General features: G+C 43.0%; 1 protein-coding gene across 13 annotated transcripts in view; it reads right to left on the reverse strand.

Moving 5' to 3' along the window:
- dst (dystonin) overlaps positions 1 to 21,274 on the reverse strand; it is a 637,976-nt gene that overhangs the window by 115,817 nt on the left and 500,885 nt on the right. For 11 of the 13 annotated variants that reach the window (XM_063040140.1, XM_063040054.1, XM_063040111.1 and 8 more), the window contains 6 exons: positions 19,028 to 19,194; positions 14,550 to 14,709; positions 14,061 to 14,387; positions 13,809 to 13,893; positions 9,434 to 9,675; positions 7,216 to 7,422 (listed from right to left, as the gene is read on the reverse strand). In XM_063040140.1, the coding sequence (XP_062896210.1) occupies positions 7,216 to 7,422; positions 9,434 to 9,675; positions 13,809 to 13,893; positions 14,061 to 14,387; positions 14,550 to 14,709; positions 19,028 to 19,194 (1,188 nt within the window). The remainder of the gene's footprint in view (positions 1 to 7,215; positions 7,423 to 9,433; positions 9,676 to 13,808; positions 13,894 to 14,060; positions 14,388 to 14,549; positions 14,710 to 19,027; positions 19,195 to 21,274) is intronic. The other 2 variants (XM_063040095.1, XM_063040127.1) reach the window with 1 other exon arrangement.

Below are 21,274 nucleotides of genomic sequence, written 5' to 3' on the forward strand. Positions count from 1 at the left end.
AAATAAAACTTTTGGTATCCTCTTTTATGTTATTGGTTAGCTTACCTTCATATTTATTTTTTTCTCTCCTTTTTTTTGGTTGCCTTCTGTTAATTCTTAAAAGCCTCTAAATCCTCTAACTTCCCACCAATTTTTGCTATATATATGCCCTCCCTTTTGCTTTAATGTTGTCCTTGACTTCCCTTGTTGCATAATCCTTCATTTTTGGGATGCATCTATTCTGGGCCTTCTAAATTGCTCACAGAAACTCCAGCCATTGCTGTTCTTCTGTCATCCCTACTAGTGTTGCCTTCCAATCAACTTCGACCAGCTTCCCGCTCATGCCTCTGCATAATTCCCTTTACTCCACTGTAACACTGATACATCTGACCTTACCTTCTCCCTCTCAAATTGCAGGGTGAATTCTATCATATTATGATTACTGTTTCCTAACAATTTCTTTACCTTAAGGCTCCCTAATCAATCCAGTTTTTACCCAACACCCAATCCAGAATTGCTGGTCCCCTAGTGGGCTCAACCACAAGCTGCTCCAAAAGACTACCTCGGAGGCATTCCACAAACTCTCTCTCTGGATCCAGCATCAACTTGATTTCCCCAATCTATCTGCATATTGAAATCTCCCATGACTGACATAACATTGCCTTTTTCACATGTTTTTTTTTTCTGTCTCCCACTGTAATTTATAGATTGTCCTAGCTACTGTCAGAAGGCATGTAAATAACTTGCATTAGGGTCTTCTTACCACAAGGATTCTCATCTTCCAATCCTATTCCACTTCTTTCTAAATATTTGATTTCATTTCCTTACCAATAGAGCCACTCCTCCTCCTCTGCCTACCTGCCTGTCCTTTTGATAGATTGTGTATCCTTGGATATTAACCTTCCAACTACAATTGTTCTTCAGGTACTGTAAGGATGGGATCTTCCCCCAACCTGTGACACTATTGAACTCCCTGCTACCACCCAGATCTCATTACTTATGGTTTACCATTAGCATTATACTGTTTACTTCTTGACTTGTGTCATAAATGCACCTGATGCTAAATCTCCATCTTCTGGAACATATTTTATTATTTGTGAATTTACTTGTGGCAATATTGGAGACGTAACGTAAAGATTTTTACTCCTCATGTATGTGAAGGATGTAAGAAATAAAGTCAATTCAATTACTTTGTGTTGTGTGTGAGTTGTAAGTACTGTGTTGTGCACCTTGGTCTGGGGGTGCATTGTTTCATTTGGCAGTATACATGTATGTGGTTTAATGACAATGAATTAGAAATTCATCTTGGCTTGATGACCCTCTTATTCACCCATTACTCTTCCTCAATTTGCATCACGTCACAAATTCATGTACTATCAGTGTGCAGCTATGTATTGAGTCCCATTAACATTAATTACAGTGGCAGCTCTGAGTTCAGTGCTCATCACATGTTCCTGCAACCTCCTTGTATCTGCATTTGTGCTCTCTCAAAACATGCGAGAGTAAACTGATAACAGCCTCATGCTCTATTGCCTTTGCATACAAGTACACATTAGTTTATTCTAAATTTACACCCTTAGGTCTTTAGTAATATGAATGGATTTTAAGATTAGAATTAAAATTAGCTTTATTTGTCACGTGTACATCATAACGTACAGCGAGATACGTCATTTGCGTCAACGACCAACACAGTCCAAGAATAGTGCTGGGGCAGCTTGCAATTATCGCCAATGTAGCATCCCATAATTCAGTAACTCTACCCTTAATCGTACGTCTTTGGTATATGGAAGGAAAGCAGAGCAGCTGGAGGAAACCTACGCAGGCACAAGGAGGACATACAAACTCCTTACCGACAGCAGCAACCATTGAACCGATCGGTGGTCAGCGCTGCTGTAAAGTGTTGAGCTAACCGCCATGCTACCATGCTGCCCATGGGCTGGACAATCTACAAACCATTCATATCTCCAAAGACTGATGGTCCTACTAACAGGCAAAAATGGATGTTAAAGCAAATAAAGTTCAAATGCATTTGAAGGTTTTATTTACTACTGTAGAATATATTAACATTTCCAAATACCATGGATCTGACCCTGATTATAGTCTATTTGCAGTCATCTTTGTAGTATTGTCAATCTTGCTTTGATGTGAAAGTTAGTCACATATTGTTGCAGCAGGAAATGAAGAGCCCATTAAAGACCCAGTAAAAACATGAAAAGCCTTGCATTTCAAGCAAGGTAACAGATGGAACTTGGCCTTCACTAGTAAGAGAATTCCAGACTCGACGCGTTATTGACAATAATTCTAAACCTCAAAGCAACAGCTCACATTGCAAGAAATTCGTCATTTTGACAATCATATAGATATCATCATAAAACAAAAAGCATGTTCATGTGAAGACCGGTATTCGCGGGTGACTTGTTTCCCAAGTTTGTTTCATGAGAGAGTCAGGCAAATGCTAAGTTTCAAAAGGGAAGATTTCATGTTGAACAGCAAAGAGCTGCAGTGTAGGCAAAAGTTGTTATTTAGGTAATTTAGGTCTCATCCTGTATAAGCCTTTTACACAAATCCATCTGGGACGGCACGGTTTACAGCACCACCTATAAGATCAGGATTCAAATCCTGCCACTGTCTACAAAGATTTTCTGTGCTCTCCCCATGACCCTGTGGGTTTCCTCCCACATTCCACAGACATGCGGGTTAGGATTAGAGAGTTATGGGCTTGTTATGTTGGCGCCAGGAGTGGGCGACACTTGCAGGCTACCCCCAACGTAATCCTCACTGTTCTGATTTGATGCAAAAAACATTGCATTTCACCATTATGTTTCAATGTACAAGTGACAAATAAACCTAATCTCTTTCCACCTGAGCTGTATCATTTATCTTTCTTCACACCTTAAAGTTAAAAGTGAGGATGTTTTACAAAGAGCAGATTTGGATGTATTTATCACAAGTACATCAAAACATACAGTGACATGCATGGTTTGCCAGCACACCCAAGGACATGCAACACACACAAAATGCTGGTGGAACACAGCAGGCCAGGCAGCATCTATAGGAAGAGGTACAGTTGACGTTTCGGGCCAAGATCCTTCGTCAGGACTAACTGAAAGAAGAGAAAGTAAGAGATTTGAAAGTGGGAGGGGGAGGGGGAGATCCAAAATGATAAGAGAAGACAGGAGGGGGAGGGATGGAGCCAAGAGCTGGAAAGTCGATTGGCAAAAGGGATACAAGGCTGGTGAAGGGAGAGGATAATGGGACGGGAGCCCTAGGGAGAAAGAAAGGGGGAGGGGAGCCCAGAGGATGGACGGCAGGCAAGGAGTTACAGTGAGAGGGGCAGAGGGAGAAAAAAGAGAGAGAAAAAAATGGGGAAAAAATAATAATAAATAAATAAAAGGATGGGGTAAGAAGGGGAGGAGGGGCATTAATGGAGTTAGAGAAGTCAGTGTTCATGCCATCAGGTTGGAGGCTACCCAGACGGAATATAAGGCGTTGTTCCTCCAACCTGAGTGTGGCTTCAGCTTGTCAGTAGAGGAGGCCGTGAATAGACATTATCAGAATGGGAATGGGAATGGGACGTGGAATGAAAATGTGTGGCCACTGGGAGATCCTGCTTTCTCTGGCGGACAGAGCGTAGGTGTTCAGCAAAACGGTCTCCCAGCCTGCGTCGGGTCTCGCCAATATACAGAAGGCCGCATTGGGAGCACCGGACGCAGTGTATCACCCCAGCCGACTCACGGGTGAAGTGTCGCCTCACCTGGAAGGACCGTCTGGGGCCCTGAACGGTGGTGAGGGAGGAAGTGTAAGGGCAGGTGTAGCACTTGTTCTGCTTACAAGGATAACTGCCAGGAGGGAGATCGGTGGGAAGGGATGGGGGGGAACGAATGGTCAAGTGAGTCGCGTAGGGAGTGACCCCTGCAGAAAGCAGAAAGGGGGGAGGGAGGGAATGATGTGTTTGGTGGCGGCAGAAGTTATGCAGAATTATATGTTGGACCCGGAGGCTGGTGGGGTGGTAGGTGAGGACAAGGGGAACCTTACTCCTAGTAGGGTGGCGGGAGGATGGGGTGAGAGCAGATGTGCGTGAAATGGGAGAGATGCATTTGAGAGCAGAGTTGATGGTGGAGGAAGGGAAGCCCCTTTCTTTAAAAAAGGAAGACATCTCCTTTGTCCTGGAATGAAAAGCCTCATCCTGAGAGCAGATATGGCGGAGACGGAAGAATTGCAAGAAGGGATGGCATTTTTTGCAAGAGACAGGGTGGGAAGAGGAATAGTCCAGGTAGCTGTGAGAGTACGTAGGTTTATAGTAGACATCAGTAGATAAACTGTGTCCAGAGATAGAGACAGGAAGATCAAGAAAGGGGAGGGAGGTGTCGGAAATGGACCAGGTAAACTTCAGGGCAGGGTGAAAGTTGGAGACAAGGTTAATGAAGTCAATGAGCTCAGCATGCGTGCAGGAAGCAACACCAATGCAGTCGTCGATGTAGCGAAGGAAAAGTGGGGGACAGATACCAGTATAGGCTTGGAACATGGATCGTTCCACAAAGCCAACAAAAAGGCAGGCATAGCTGGGACCCTTACGGGTTCCCATGGCTACATCTTTAGTTTGGGGGAAGTGGGAGGAGCCAAAGGAAAAATTTTTAAGAGCAAGGACTAATTCGGCTAGATGGAGGACCGAAGGAACATGCTGGTGGCAGCCCACATCATCTAAAGCTATAAAAATGAGCAGAATCATTAAAGTCTGTTTAAATGAACATGAACAGGAACAAACACTCTATGTTTGTGTGATAAATGCTCACTCATGCCCACGAATATGCAGAAATTAATACTGCAAATAGATGGATTTTGAAACTTCTTCATGATCAGTGAAAAACAGGGCTTTGAAGAACCAAGTATCCCTTTTAGTTTTCCTGCTTCATACTCGAGCCTGAGAACAGGCATTTTAATCAAAACACATGCCTATCACATAGACTGCCATTTAGCTGATCTGCCCTTGGCTCATTTTAGTAACATACACAAACTATTCCCACAGCCAGTGCATACAAGTAATTTGATTATACTGTAACACATCACAATACTGATTAGAAATGTCTGCTTGTAGAATGGTCTGAACAATAAAGGGTAGAAATCCACCTTATGAATCAATGGGATCATGTATCTGGTGTAAAGTACAATGGACTGTCTAATGTGATATTATCCAATAACCCTCTAGATAGCTCTGTTAGATAACAGCCAATGTATGTCATACCCAGCTAACTTTGATCTCTACCCTATCATAAACATTCCTTTTGTTCTTTCCACCCCGCAACCCCTCTGCAATTTAACAGATGTTCTTTTGGTAATTTTTCCACTTCTGGTGAAGGCTCATTCAAACATTGACTCTGCATGTCTCTAAAGATGCTGCCTGACTTGGACAGAGCTTCTGGAATTTTCTAATTTTGTTGCAGATTGCATCCTCAGTATTTTTGATTCTTGAAATTGTAACAAAATGTCTAACCCTGAAGTACTGGCAGAAATCCTTGTCATCAAATGGCACAGAATTCTGTTGTTTATGCCTCCACCTTTGGAAGTTCCATACCCTTGCTCTTTCTTCGTAGCTCTGCAAATTCTCACCGCCCCCCCACTACTCAACATCCATTTTTGTAAATTACTATTGAATTCATTACCACCGCCCTTTCAACTGTGCTTTCTAAATCATAACAACTCATTGTGTAATTTTTTAACCTTTCCGCTAATCAGCTCAAATTTGCATCACACACATGGCCAACGCATTAGTCATTGTAACTAGTTTCTGCCCATATCCTCTGAAAACAAACACCTCTGTCATATCACCCTTTACCCCTTTCTGCTTGAGAAACCACCCGATATTTAGTGGTCCCTCCTTGCTTCTATTCCAGTAAATCATTATCCGTCTCCATAATTTCGACCTCCTCACTGCTGCTGCTACCTAGAAGAGTTCCTCTTGCCAAGTCACTTCGTCACTTCTTATCAGTCACCTTACGTTTGCTACTTATGTACATTCAATCAGTGGACACTTTATTAGCTACCTCCTGTACCTAATAAAGTGGCCACTGAGTGTGTTGGTCATCTGCTGCTGTAGCCCATCCACTTCAATGGTCATGATGTTGTGTGTTCAGAGATGTTCTTCTACATGCCAGCATTGTAACGCGTGGTTATTTGAGTTACTGTCACCTTCCTGTCAGCTTAAACCAAACTGGCCATTCTCCTCTGACCTCTGTCATTAACAAGGCATTTTTGCCCACAGAACTGCTGCTCACTGTATGCTTTTTGTTTTACGCACCATTCTCTATAAACTCTAGAGACAGTTATGCGTGAAAATCCCACGAGATCAGCAATTTCTAAGATACTCAAATCACTCTGTCTAACACCTGCAGTCATTCCATGGTCAAATTCACTTAGATCACATTTCTTCCCCATTCTGATGTTTGGTCTGAACAACAACTGAACCTCTTGACCATGTCTGTATGCTTTTATGCATTGAGTTGCTACCAAATAATTGACTAATTAGGTACTTGCATTGGTGAGCAGGTGTACAGGTGTACCTGATAAAGTAGCTACAGAGTGTGCAATTATTCCATCTGTATAAGCTAACCTTATGTATATACGGCCACACTCAACAGTTACTTGTACATTGTGTTCTATAGGATTATTTTTATATTTTCATTCATAGCATTTTTATGCTTATTGTGTTTTTTAAGCTTCATCAAATCCAGAGTAACAATCATTTCACTCCCTTCTACACTTATACTGAAGAATGACAATAATGTATCCTGAATCTTGAGGTGGAATTTTCTTAAAGATATAAAAAAAATTATTCAATTAACATTGACTGACATTCATAGTTTAATGTTCCCCTTTTTAAAAACAAACTCACACCACCTTTGAGCAGATGAAACAGCTCCCAGTGTAGCTGCTTTTAGCTGGTTAAAGGACTCTGATAGCAAAGGATTTGCGATGGATTTACTGCACTGCTGGAAACTCTGTAGAACAATTGATGGATCAGACAGACGGTTTCAACAATGAACAATTTAGCTCCACTTTCAGCTTCCAATACCACATAGCCACATCAAGCAGTGATTGCCTAACATAGTTATATCTTCCCCAGGAGTTCTCTTTGTCCTTGGAGAATAATGAGGCAAGAGAATTTTACATGTCAGAAGTAGCACCATTTGTGAAAGAATGAGGGCACACTGATATGATAGAGGACAGAGTGTGACATACCTGCTGTGATCTCTGTATAGCAGCGTCTATTTCTTCCACCTTCTGTGCTATGGTCTCACTTGCTGACCGGTACCTCTCATTGACGTCAGACACCAGAATGTCGAGCCCTTCTCTCGCTCTCCATGGGACAAGTTCCAACAGAGCGCTGCTGACTTCATTGACCGTGTCCAGACTCACCCTGTACTCGATCATCTCTTTCCTCAGCTCCTGGGGATCAGCACAGAAAGGCTGTTAGCTCAACACTCACTGATGCATTTCTATGCTATGTGACCTTGCACTACAGGCAAAACAAAGAGTGGTGGGATCCCCTAATCTGCTCCCTCTCCCACCCCAGAGTGGGTTAGTTTCTGAGAAACCTGCTTTCATTGAATGAACAAGTGATGCTTTGGGCCTGAGACCCGTTATCTGGACAACCGACTGTTCATTCCTCTCCATAGATGCTGCCTGACCTGCTGAAGTCCTCCAGCATTGTGCGCATGTTACCAATTCAGTAAATACATCTCAACTCAAAACTGGAATCAATACATAAAGCAAGCACTCATAGCATATAACATCCTTCTTCAAAATACTATTTTTCACAAATCCAATTGTGATAATTTAATAGAGTGTCCATTTTGTTATGGTGACAGGCAATCTAAAGTTGAAAAGACTCAAAGTCAAAGTAAATTTATTATCAAAGTATGTATATGTTACCATATACTACCCTGAGATTCATTTTCTTACAGGAAAATATAGAAATTCAATAGAATTTATTAAAAAAAAAACTGCACATAAACAGCCTGACAATCAGCCAATGTGCAAAAGACAAATTATGCAAATAAAGAAAAATGAATAATATAGAGCATGAAATGCGGAGTCGCAGAAGGTGAGTCCATAGGTTGTGGAATCAGTTCAGTGTTGGGGAGAGTGAAGTTATTCACAATGGTTCAGGAGCCTGATAGTGATAGAGCAATAAGTGTTCCTGAACCTGGGGGTGTGGGACCCAAGGCTCCCGACCCGTACCTTCTCCCTTGTGGCAGCAGTGAGAAGGGAGCATGGCCTGGATGGTGGGGGGTGGGGGGCTGTTCTTGATGATGGATGCTGCTTTCTTGCGGCAGCGCTCCTTGTAAACGGCGCTCAATTTCTTTGACTCATTAACAATGGCTATTGCCCTCAACACAGAGCTGAAGTGAAGATTTCCAAAGCATTAACATTTTTTATGCACCCCTAGGGCTATAGTTAGAAGAAACAAATTAAAATGAGGATGCAGTACTCCAGCTGCTCTAGTCAGTGGCACCAAAGCTAAATACAAAAAGGAGTCAGACAGAGGTCAACATTCATTGCTTGAGCAAGTTCCTGCTGTTGGCCTAACACTGTTCTTCCAAATAAATAAGTCCTCTTTTCTCACTGCTGCCATCAGGAAGGATGTAAAGGAGTCTTAGATCCCATCCCATCAGGTTCATCAGGCTCCTAAACCAGTGTGGATGTCACTCACCTCAACACTGAACTGATTACTGAACACTACCTAAGGACTCCCTTTCAAGGACCAATACAATTCTTGTTCTAAGTATTATTTATTTACTATTATCTTTTTGTATTTGCACTGCATGTCTTCTTTTGCACCTTGGTTGTTTGTCAGTCCTCATGTGCAATTTTTCATTGATTCCATTGTATTCCTTTGTTCTCGTGTGAATGCCAGCAGTAAAATGAATCTCAGGATAGTATCTGGTGGTGGCATACACATATAATACTTTGATTATTAATCTACTTTGACTTTGATGTTCGAGATTACATTCAAAGCAAAATAATGATCCATCCTCTGCCAAAGTGGCATGTCATTGATGTTTAAACAAATAAACTTCTTACCCAGACACCTGCAAATACATCAACAAAACCAGCTGTAAAAGCCAATTTGCTGCAAATGTTTTTACTGTTAAAAAAATACTCTGACTCTCTCCCACACACCGGCACGATTCACCCCCTCAGACACAAACATATTACATGCACAGCTTCATTAATCTGATGAGAAAAACCCTACTACACTTGGAGTAATTAGGGAAAAGAGCAGATGAAACGGTTATAATTTTGTAACCAAAAGATTGGTATCTATATTGTAAAAGTATAAAACAAAACTGGTATTATGTTCATCCATGTATCCACATGTGCACACATACGTGCAAACACACACACACACATATGTACACACACACATACTCACACACTATGAAGAAACACTCACCTGTTGCCTTTCCTGAACCTGGGCCAGCTGTTCTCCTGCAAGTACCTCAGACGCACAAGTGGCCAGTTCAGCCTGCACCTTATCGAGCCAGGTAGATAACACCTCATGAGCAGACTGGAACTTGCTGGCAAGCTGCAGGGCCTGTTCTAAGGTCTTCAAGACTTTACCACTGGTGGTGGTAACCTCAGCATACCGATCTTTTATACTATCGAGTCTTTCTTGAATTATTATAACTTCATCCCCTACAAGGCAAAAACAAATTCTAAGCATTCCATAATTCAAATGAAGTCAAAAATCACTGATCAAAATTGGATACCAAGTTTCCATAATTTGCTCACTCCCAACACACAATTTTTTCACTAATACATTTCAGAAACCAAAAATTTCTGATTGGAAGAAATATTTGCATCAGAATAGTGCATCTTACAACCCCAGAACACCTTAAAGCATTTTAATACTGACATAGAAGTTTTTGTTCATGTGATCCTTGCCTGTCTCAAAGCAAAACTGCAAAGCAGTGGTCCTTTTTAATCCTGTCTGCTACTTTCCTGATCCTAGGTAAGCCACATTTGTAGCATCTCACCCATAACTCTATTGTGAGTTATAGAGCCATAGAGCCCTACAGGATAGAAACAGGCCCCTTGGCCTATCCTGTCCATACCAATCTCATCCTCTGCCTAGTCCCATCGACCAGACCCCTCCAAACCTTTCCTATCCATGTATCTACCCAAACTTCACTCAATTGTTACAATCAAACCCCCAATCAAACCGGTATGAGTTTCACTGGCAGCTCACACCAGTGAAGAAGTTTCCCCTCGGATTTCCTTCAATATTTTACCTTGCACCCTAAATTTATGTATGTTTTTTCTATTATATTTTATTTTATTGAGAGATATAATGCGGAATAGGCCCTTGCGGCTCAGCGAGCTATACCACCGGGCCGCAAAGCATGTGCTACCGGGCCGCGAGGAAACAATATGAATCAGCTGCACCTTTCCTCATTCCCTGTCACGCACTGTTGAACTTGAACATAGGGTTGCCAACTGTCCTGTATTTGCCGGGACATCCCGTATATTGGGCTAAATTGGTTTGTCCCATACCGAACAGCCCTTGTCCCATATTTCCCCTGCTAAGGTAGAGCGTTCCTATGAAACCTTTCGTGCTGAAATGGCGTAAAGCGAAGAAGCAATTACCATTAATTTATATGGGAAAAATTTTTGAGCGTTCCCAGACCCAAAAAATAACCTACCGAATCATACCAAATAACACATAAAACCTAAAATAACACTAACATATAGTAAAAGCAGGAATGGTATGATAAATACACAGCCTGTATAATGTAGAAGTAATGTATGTACAGTATAGTCGGGAAGATTAAGGCAAAACCGATTTGTGGGAAAAAATCGGCACGTACGCACAAGCACACGTCACATATGCGCACGTCACTGACGCATGCACACACAGGTGCCCACGCAAGGCTTCATGGTCATGGTAGCCTTTCTTGGGGTAAACACAAGTGTCCCGGGATTTGACTGCTTCTTTTGTCCCTTATTTGGGAGTGAGAAAGTTGGCAACCCTAACTGTAAAAGACATATTGAGTTGAGTTTAACCTGACTTTAAAACCACCCCCCCCCCACCCCCCGGTCAGCCGGTCCACAAGAATATTGTCAATATTAAACCGGCCTGCGGTGCAAAAAAGGTTGGGGACCGCTGAGCTACACCACCCAACAACCCACCTATTTAACCCTAGCCTAATCACAGGGCAATTCACAATGACCAATTAACCAGTACGTCTCTTTCCGAATATCTGAGGAAACCAGAGCATCCGGAGGAAATCCAATCGTACATGGGGAACAACGCACAATGTCCTGACAGGTGACATTGGAATTCTAGTCTCATCCATCCTGAAGAGACAAAGTTTGCACTCGTTCACCCTATCTATACCTTTATATTTCTGTATGCCTCTATCTTACACTCCTGGGAATAAAGTGCAAACCTATTCAACATTTCTTGATAACTGAGGTCTTCAAGTCCCACCAACATCATTGTAAATTTTCTCAGTTCCACATAGTCTTTAGTCATTGCCTTAACGTTCATGAAGCTATGATCCCCCTGTACTGATTCTCCTTTACACGAATGCTCTCTCCTACATACTTGGGTAACTACTGCAGAACCCTGGCATCCTGTATGGGTTCTGATTTTCTATCCCTCCAGCAACAACAGTCATGTTTTCGGCTCATACAGATCTAGAATACCCTTTCCTAAACCCCATTCCTTCAGTCCCTTCATTGGAGTCTATCCTTAAAGACCTATGTCCTTGACCAGATTTTTGGTCACTGACCCTCTATTTTATACGATGCCATCTCCCTTCCAGAAGGTGCTATAGGGCTATTAAAACAAAAAAAAAACTTCATGCCATCTTAAAAGTTTCTTACCCCAGGCAGTTGATCTGATCAACCATTCGAGTTATCCACCCCCACCTCCTCTATCGATTACCCACGTCACTGCACTGCATTGTAGGCATGCTCAACCTCTTTTTATAATGCTCTCTGCATTATAAATTCATGCTGGTATTTATTTATTTATCCAACCTGCTAGACACAGATACAATACTGTGCAAAAGTCTTAGGCATGTACATATAGCTAGGGTGCCTAAGACTTTTGCACAGTACTGTATTTGTCAACCTGGAGCAGAGAGTGAGTTTGTAAATCTAGCAGGACAAAAGGATGCTCAGAATGGCGAGGATGGAGTGCCAAGGGAGGTGTGGGACAGGTGGCAGAGAAAGGGTGCCGGGGCAAGGGGTGGCATGGGTGAAAACACACCCAGACCTAAGACACCAAGCGAGGTGCTTTGATTCCAAACAATTGGTTTATTGATCATTACAGAATATCTCTCTGGTGCTTCCCACTCCCTCTTCTCTCCCCTCCCCTTTTCTCAACCATGATTTTACTCTCCCTGCCCCTTTCCCACTCTCAGTCGACAATAGATATCCATATTAGAATCAGGTTTATCATCACTCACACGTCATGAACTTAAGTTTTTTTTTGTGGCAGCAGTATAGTGCTATACACAAAAATTATTGTCGACTGAGAGTGTGAAGGGGGCAGAGAAAGTGGAATCATGGTTGGGAAAAGGGGAAGGGAGAGGGATTTACAAACTCATTCTCTGTTCCAGGTTGACAAATACAGTACTGTGCAAAAGTCTTAGGTACCCTAGCTATATATATGTGCCTAAGGCTCGTGCACAGTTCTGTATAGAGGGCAGAATACAGGATTAATGGCAGGATTCTTAAGTGTGGAGGAACAAAGGTATCTTGGGGTCCATGCCATAGATCCCTCAAAGCTGCCACACAAGTTCACAGGTTGGTTAAGAAGGCACATGACCTTCATTAGTCAGGGGACTGAGTTCAAGACCTACAACATAATGTTACAGCTCCATAAAACTTTGGTTAGACCACACTTGGAATATTGTGTTCTGTTCTGGTTGCCTCATTCGAGAATGGATGCAGAAGCCTTAGAGAGGGTGCAGAGCTGATTTACCAGGATGCAGCCTGGATTAGAGTGTATTTCTTAATAGGATAGGTTGAGTGAGCCAAGGCTTTTCTCTTCAAAGCGGAGGATGAGAGGTGGCTTGATAGAGTTATACAAGATGACAAGAAGCTTCGACAGAGTGGACAGCCAGGGTGGAAATTGCCAACACAAGGGGGCATAATTTTAAGGTGATTAGATGAAAGTTTTGGAGGGGGGGTGTCAGAAGTGCATTTTTTTTAAAACACAAAGTGATGGGTACTTGGAATGCTTTGCTACAGTTGGTGGTAGAGACAGATATATTTGGGGCATTTAAGAGACTCTTAGATAGGCACATAGACGATAGAAAAGTGGAGGGCAATGTAAGAGGGAAGGGTTAGATTGACCTTAGATTCGGTCAAACCTTTGACCTAAGAGTGGACTGTAGTTCAAATCTCTCAGTTCAATGTTCTTAACATTCTGAGCTTTACCCCTTCTTTCTTGTTGCCACTTGGCATGATTTGTTAGTTTTTTTTTTCCTTCATGTATGGTGGGGGATTGATGATCAATTTGCCATTTGCACAATTTTTTTTAACATGGGGGGGGTTGATTGTGTTGTCAGTTGCCAAACTTTTTTTGTGTAGAGGGGTTACTGATTTTCTTTGAACAACTCCCATGGCTTTCTTTGTTTCGTGGCCAGCTGAAGAAGACGAATCTCAGAGTTGTATACTGCATACATACTTTGATAATAAATGAAGCTTGGAACTTTGAACTTCGAACTTCGAAAAGGTCATCAGCCTGTACTGTGCTGTAGTGTTTTTTGGTCTGTATGGCATAGCCAAAGTCAGGGTCGTTACCAGGTACTCACCTGTTGTCTGCTTCAGTAGAGCCAGCCCGTTCTGGATAACCTGATCAACATGTTGCTTCCGCAGAAGGATGTCTTCGTGAAGATTCTGTTATTGCAGAACAGGTTTGGTCAACAGAGGAAACAGAAGGCTCCAGGAGAAATTATATTATTTAGAACTGAGCAAGGCAGAAGAAAAAGCAGCACAAAAGGAAAATTATATTGAACGAAAAGTTTATGGAGAAATTAAATATAAAGCATAACGAAAAGAAATACCAGGTGGTCCGAATGTTGTTTCTGGAGGTGCTCGGGATTGCAGTCTTGAATGGCCACATTGTCAAGTTTGTCTTTCACTTCAGCCAACCAGTTCAGAACCTCAACTTCCTCCTCCCCAAATATCCAGGCATTGGAGAGAGCCTGCTGGATCAGGGCAGCTTTGCGGCCACACCTGTCCTGGACCTCAATGTAACGAGTCTGGGCGGAATCCAGCTTTCCCTGCACCATATCTTTATCATCTCTGGAACTCATTGTCTTTAATGACTGACCAATGCTTATCGCTTGGTGCAACTGTTTACCATGACTGACGACATCATCTTCTGTAGCCTACATAGGGTGTATAAATGCATGAGAAAAGCCGCAAAAAGAAATATAAACTGATTATGAAACATGGAAACAGAAAATACTTTAAAAAAAAAGCAAATTATGTAATGACATAACATAAAAGTGAACAAAAAAGTATGATGCTGCAGCTGGCTGAATGTTTACCTTGTGTTGGGTCATCTGTTCCTGTAGTCTAGCTGTTTGAGTTCCAATAGGCTCGGAGTTTGTAACCTTCTTCTCCGCAGCCGACAACCATTCGATCAAGGGTTCCATGGTATCATGGAACTGCTGAGCCACAACCAAGATAGCCTCCAGCTGCCGCTGTCTGTAGGTTACAAGAGAAGAAATGTGTGCAATGATGGGCATGCATCGGTAAGGTATCTTTCACAGTGACGGGACGACGCAAAGGGCTTCACAGCCAGTAGCGTGTCCCTGAGGTGCAGTATCTGCCCTCTTTCTGACGATAGCCAATCTGTGGGAGATGCTGCTGCCTCATTGCTCAGAGGATCAGGGGTCGATCCTGGCCTTGAGTGGTGGCTGTGCAGTTTGCAGACTGTAGGGATTTCCCCTGGTGCTCCCATTTCTTTCCACAATGGAAAGAAATGTCAGCTCTCCACTGTAAGTTACCCCAAGTGTAGAAACAGAACCAGTTGATACACCTGTCAAACCGAAAAGGTTACAGGGAAATAGCAGGACCAATGTGATTGTTCTTTTTGGATCTTTTAGGGAACATTCTGAAATTATGGACAGCATAATCATGGGTTAACTAAAATGAGAACAAGTCATCAGGAAATGAAACCTGTACACAATTTAACTTCAACTGATACTTAGGCTACGTACACATTACACCGGATAATTTTGAAAACGAAGCTTTTTCTCTTCGTTTTGACCTTCCGTCCACACTGAAACGGCGTTTTCATTCCCCGAAAATGGAGATTTTCAAAAACACTCTCCAGAGTGTGTAAGTTGTTTCGTGTTGTAATGTGGACGGGGTAGATGAAGAGATTTAAAAACCTTGTCATGACAACACAACAACAATGCTTTTTCTGCTTCTGCTTGGTACTGTGCAAGCAGCGCACGGCTGTTCTTGGTTCTTGGTTCTTGTGTTACGAGAATACACATAAAATTAAGATGTTTGCTGGCCTGGGCTAGCATCAGTGGCATCAGCAGTTGGTCTGCCACCTGCCCTCAGGGGAAGGAGAGATAAGGAACAATGGAGCAGCGTCTGGAGATGTGTAATGAAGGGATGTGGGAGGAAGAGCTGTCTGGAGCGGCTCCCCCCTTTGAGCCCTGAACTGTTTGAAGTGATGGACAGGCGATACCCCAGCAGGGGGATAAAAAGGGACAGGTTCGCTAAGACAGACACACACGCCACCCGAGGTAACGAGACCCTGGAAGCGGTGCGCTTCTCACGAGTGGGTGAGAAGTCCCAGACAACGACAAGGGTGGAAAGGTACGATCAGCGGGAACCCGGTGTGTGTCCGCCCTTGCCTGGGTGCCGGGTTCACTGCAGAGGATCGACCGCATCTGGAGGAGGGGTCACAGTCGGTGACCTCAGGTGACATCACCAAGGACCCGCCCAAATGCTGTTTGTGTGCCATCTCGCTGATCTGTGAGTGAAGCTGTGCTGAATGATGAGTTGTTCCTATTCTATGTCTCTCTTCCCCACCTTGTCCATCGCCATGGCAACGATTACTGCGAACTGAACTTTGAGTCATTTTGAAATTGGTCATTCACCCCTAGACAACGATAGAGCTTGATTGATGCTGTTATCTTAATTCTGTGCACATGTGTGTTTATCATCACTGAACTGTTGCATTTATTATCCTTTCGATTACTGTGTTGCTTGTTTCTGTAATAAAACTTTCTTAGTTCTAGTACTCCAGACTCCAACTGAGTGATCCATTTCTGCTGGTTTGGCAACCCAGTTACGGGGTACGTAACACTTGATCCTCCAAAGTATTCCGCATGGAATTTAAACGGGAGGTGGCTTTCAAGCTGGTCCTCTCGGTTTCTCTGTTTACATCCTCTGTTCTTCTGCCTGTACCCTCCGGTCTCCCAGTCTGTGGTGGTTGTACCCTCGATCTCCTGTACCCCGGGGTCTCCAAGCCGGCCAGCACTGTCGCTGACTGACCACCGCTGTTATAACGTGCAGTCAGTGTGAACGGTGTGAGAGTTAAATTGTAAAGTGAGCTTTTTTGACTAGATCCCCTAAATTGATTTGATTGAGTCTATCTTCAAAAATATTAATGTCAGAAATACTGCGCAGGTCTGGCGGCAGAAGATTCTACTCTCTTGGTTCTCGATCCTCCAAAATATTTCACATGGAATTTAAACTCGAGGTGGCGAAGGGTGGGCTTAAGAAGGAGATTTTTGAAGAAGAAAAGCTGCCTTAAATTTAATTGGGTTTGGTTGTGTGACTGTGTTAGGATTAAGATTATTCCATGCTTTAATGGTGCAGGGGGGAAATGAATTGCTGTACACATCTGACTTAGTAGTTAGTATTTCAAATTGAGTTGAGTGCCCTCTTCTACTCCTGATAGGTTTGGGTTTGATGTGGGATTGGTAGTCTATGTCGAGTTGACCATTTAACATTTTGTAATTGTTGATCGTGGGTAGAGGACGGTTTCATGTGTGTGTTGTTTACTCTATTGTCTATGTTAATAGCTTGTTTGGAATTAAACATCTCCACTGCTTTGCTGACCTTATAGTCCTTTGTAACTCACAGAAACAGCTCGACTTCACTGTCTGTCTAAATGAAGAAGTCCGGTCTGATTTTCCAAGTTTTCTTTGTATTCCTTGAAGACATTGTTGAAAACTTTCTTTCGCTGTCGTTGTAGGTACGCTAGTTTTTGACCAATGGAAATAACACAACGCCGCTGCAGAAACGTAAATATTATACTGTTTCCTCTTCAGTTGTTTTCTGTAGATGTGTCTGTGCATGCACAGTAGGAGTAGATTCACCCAAATATCTGTTTTAGTGTGGACAGAGATATTTTGAAAAACGCGTAGTGTGGTCGCCTGTCGTATTTACTTGAAACCGGCATTTTCAAAATTGTCCGGCGTAGGCGTAGTGTGAACATAGTCTTAGTGGTTACTAACCAATCAATGGGTCTGGGATATTCCAATTCTGTCCCATTCAAACAACAGATGCATGTTCCTGCTATTAGCACATTGTTAAAGATGAATCCCTGTCACTTAATGCACAACAACAAACACAAAACGCTGGAGGAACTCAGGAGGTCAGGCAGCATAGAACATAGAAATTTACAGCACATTACAGGCTGTTCGGCCCACAATGTTGTGCTGACCACGTAACCTACTCTAGAAACTGTCTAGAATTTCCCTAGTGCATAGCCTTCTAGTTTTCTAAGCTCCATGTACCTAACTAAGAGGCTCTTAAAAGACCCTATTGTATCTGCTTCCACCACCAATACTGGCAGTGCATTCCAGGCGCCCACCACGCTTTGGGTGAAAAACTTACCCGACATCCCCTTGGTACCTATTTCCAAGCACCTTAAAACTATGCGCCCTCTTGTTAGCCATTTCAGCCCTGGGAAAAAGCCTCTGGCTATCCACACGATCAATGCCCCTGTTCCTCATTTTCCTCAGTGAAGGAAATCAGCAATCCTTATTGATCTGACCCACATATGACTCCAGCAAACTGCATCCTCAAAGGCAATCAGGAATGGTTAGGAATGCCAACATCATGTTAACAAGCCACAGTAATGTAACAATTAGTGCAACTGTGTATGGGTTTCCCCCCGATACTCCAGTTTCCCTCCACAAGCCAAAGACACAGTGGGTCGGTTTGTTAGCATCCACAAACAAACCGTCAATGTTTCGAGCCAAGCCCCTCCATCAGGACTGAGCAAGTTTCTCCACACAGAAGGTGGCTGGGTTATGGAATGAGTTGGACAGATCTATTTTGTCACTTCTGGTTCGTTGTATATTCATGGAGCTATCCTTCAATACTGTAATGAAGGGGTATATTTCGGGTGTCTGGAGTTTATACTTAGAGGCTTTTGGAACAAGCACCAGGATTGAACCTTCAAAGGGGTTCTGCTGGATGGCATGAGCTACCATTGTAAATATGTACAAACGTAGTTCCATAAATTTACTTGACTGTATTCAAAATAGGTTTTCTCCACTGGCTCCAGTTTCCTCCCACATTCCAAAGACATACGGTTAGGGTTAGTGAGTTGTGAGCTTGCTGTGTTGGCATTGGGTTCACGGCAACACTTACGGGCAGCCCAGCACAATCCTCACTGATTTAATATGATGCAAACTACACAGTTTTCAATGTATATGTCACAAATAAAGCTAGTCTTTAATCTCTTCTTTAATTGTTTATAAATATATTTTCACAATATCAGAGTGAAATTACTAAGAGAGAAGGGGACATTTCTTCATAAGGAATGAGAGAAATGTGGAACTCTCACACTGAAATAACTGATGCAGATAAAATTTTATATTTAAACCCAGGAAAGATCTCTTTTACTACCCATGGATACTACAGTGTGTGGAGCAGAGGTGTGCTGTAGTAGTTAATGAAGAGATCAGCCATGAGCGACATCCATTGTTGAAAAAGTAGACAAGGTCCACCTATATAACAGTACCTAGATCTACAGGTTTGTTCATACCTGCTCTCGGCTTTGGTCAGAAGGGAATTCCACCTACGACCCAGACCTTGTAGCTGGTTCAAAGTCCTGTCGTGGTCCATGGTGTCAGCTGACTCGGCGATCTTCTCCCCTTCCCGCTTGATCATCTCTACCGTTGGCTTGCGGTCATCCAGTAAGTGTTGGAGGAGCTTATTGGAAGAAACAGTTTAGGATCAGATTATTGATCAACAAGTCTCAACAATTACTAAAAAGTTAGAGTGAAGCTCTGCAACCTTCATCTTAGTGGCTGATTTTCACCATTGTTTTTATTGGCACTTACAAAACGCACGTGCGGGAATGCACAGCCTGAAGGAATGGTGGAACCACTCAGCTGGAACTTTCTAAAGCAAATCAGATAAAGACTTGAGAAGAACAAACTCCACAGGGCTGTGGGGAAAAGGAATGCAGAAAGTGACACAAAAATACTACTTCTTCCAGAGAGCCAGCATTCAGAAGGACTGAATGGCCCCTTTCTCTGGTGTTTCTCTGCCTACTAGACCATAAGACCATAAGACAAAGGAGCAGTAGGCCATTCGGCCCATCGAGTCTGCTCCGCCATTTTATCATGAGCTGATCCATTTTATCCTATTTAGTCCCACTGCCCCGCCTTCTCACCATAACCTTTGATGCCCTGGCTACTCAGATACCTATCAATCTCTGCCTTAAATACACCCAATGACTTGGCCTCCACTGCTGCCCGTGGCAACAAATTCCATAGATTCACCACCCTCTGACTAAAAAAATTTTTTTCGCATTTCTGTTCTGAAAGGGCACCCTTCAATCCTGAAGTCATGTCCTCTCGTACTAGACTCCCCCATCATGGGAAACAACTTTGCCACACCACTCTGTCCATGCCTTTTAACATTCGAAATGTTTCTATGAGGTCTCCCCTCATTCTTCTAAACTCCAAGGAATACAGTCCAAGAGCGGACAAACATTCCTCATATGTTAACCCTCTCGTTCCCGGAATCATTCTAGTGAATCTTCTCTGTACCCTCTCCAACGTCAGCACATCCTTTCTTAAATAAAGAGACCAAAACTGTCCACAGTACTCCAAGTGAGGTCTCACCAGCGCCTTATACAGCCTCAACATCACATCCCTGCTCCTATACTCTATTCCTCTAGAAATGAATGCCAACATTACAGTCGCCTTCTTCACTACCGACTCAACCTGGAGGTTAACTTTAAGGGAATCCTGTACGAGGACTCCCAAGTCCTGTTGCATCTCAGAACTTTGAATTCTTTCCCCATTTAAATAATAGTCTGCCCGTTTATTTTTTCTGCCAAAGTGCATAACCATACACTTTCCAACATTGTACTTTATTTGCCACTTCTTTGCCCATTCTTCCAATCTATCCAAGTCTCTCTGCAGACCCTCCGTTTCCTCAGCACTACCGGCCCCTCCACCTATCTTCGTATCGTCAGCAAACTTAGCCACAAAGCCATCTATTCCATAATCCAAATCGTTGATGTACAACGTAAAAAGAAGCGGCCCCAACACTGATCCCTGTGGAACATCACTGGTAACCGGCAGCCAACCAGAATAGGATCCCTTTATTCCCACTCTCTGTTTCCTGCCCATCAGCCAACGCTCTATCCACGTATGTAACTTTCCCATAATTCCATGGGCTCTTATCTTGTTAAGCAGCCTCATGTGTGGCACCTTGTCAAAGGCCTTCTGAAAATCCAGATATACAACATCCACTGCATCTCCCTTGTCTAGCCTACTGGTAATTTCCTCAAAAAATTGTAATAGGTTTGTCAGGCAGGATTTTCCTTTAAGGAATCCATGCTGAGTTCTGCCTATCTTGTCATATGCCTCCAGGTACTCTGTAACCTCATCCTTGACAATCGACTCCAACGACTTCCCAACCACCAACGTCAAGCTAACAGGTCTATAATTTCCTTTTTGCTTCCTTGCCCCCTTCTTAAATAGCGGAGTGACATTTGCAATCTTCCAGTCTTCCGGAACCATGCCAGAATCTATCGACTTTTGAAAGATCATCGCTAATGCCTCCGCAATCTCCACAGCTACTTCCTTCAGAACACGAGGGTGCATTCCATCTGGTCCAGGAGATTTATTGACCTTTAGCCTATTTAGCTTCCTGAGTACTTTCTCTGTCGTAATTGTGACTGCGCACACTTCTCTTCCCTGCCACCCTTGAGTGTCCGGTATCCTGCTATCTTCCTCAGTGAAGACTGCTGCAAAATACTTGTTCAGTTCCTCTG

Source organism: Mobula hypostoma, chromosome 2, assembly GCF_963921235.1.
Source record: "Mobula hypostoma chromosome 2, sMobHyp1.1, whole genome shotgun sequence".
Classification (NCBI taxonomy): Eukaryota; Metazoa; Chordata; class Chondrichthyes; order Myliobatiformes; family Myliobatidae; genus Mobula; species Mobula hypostoma.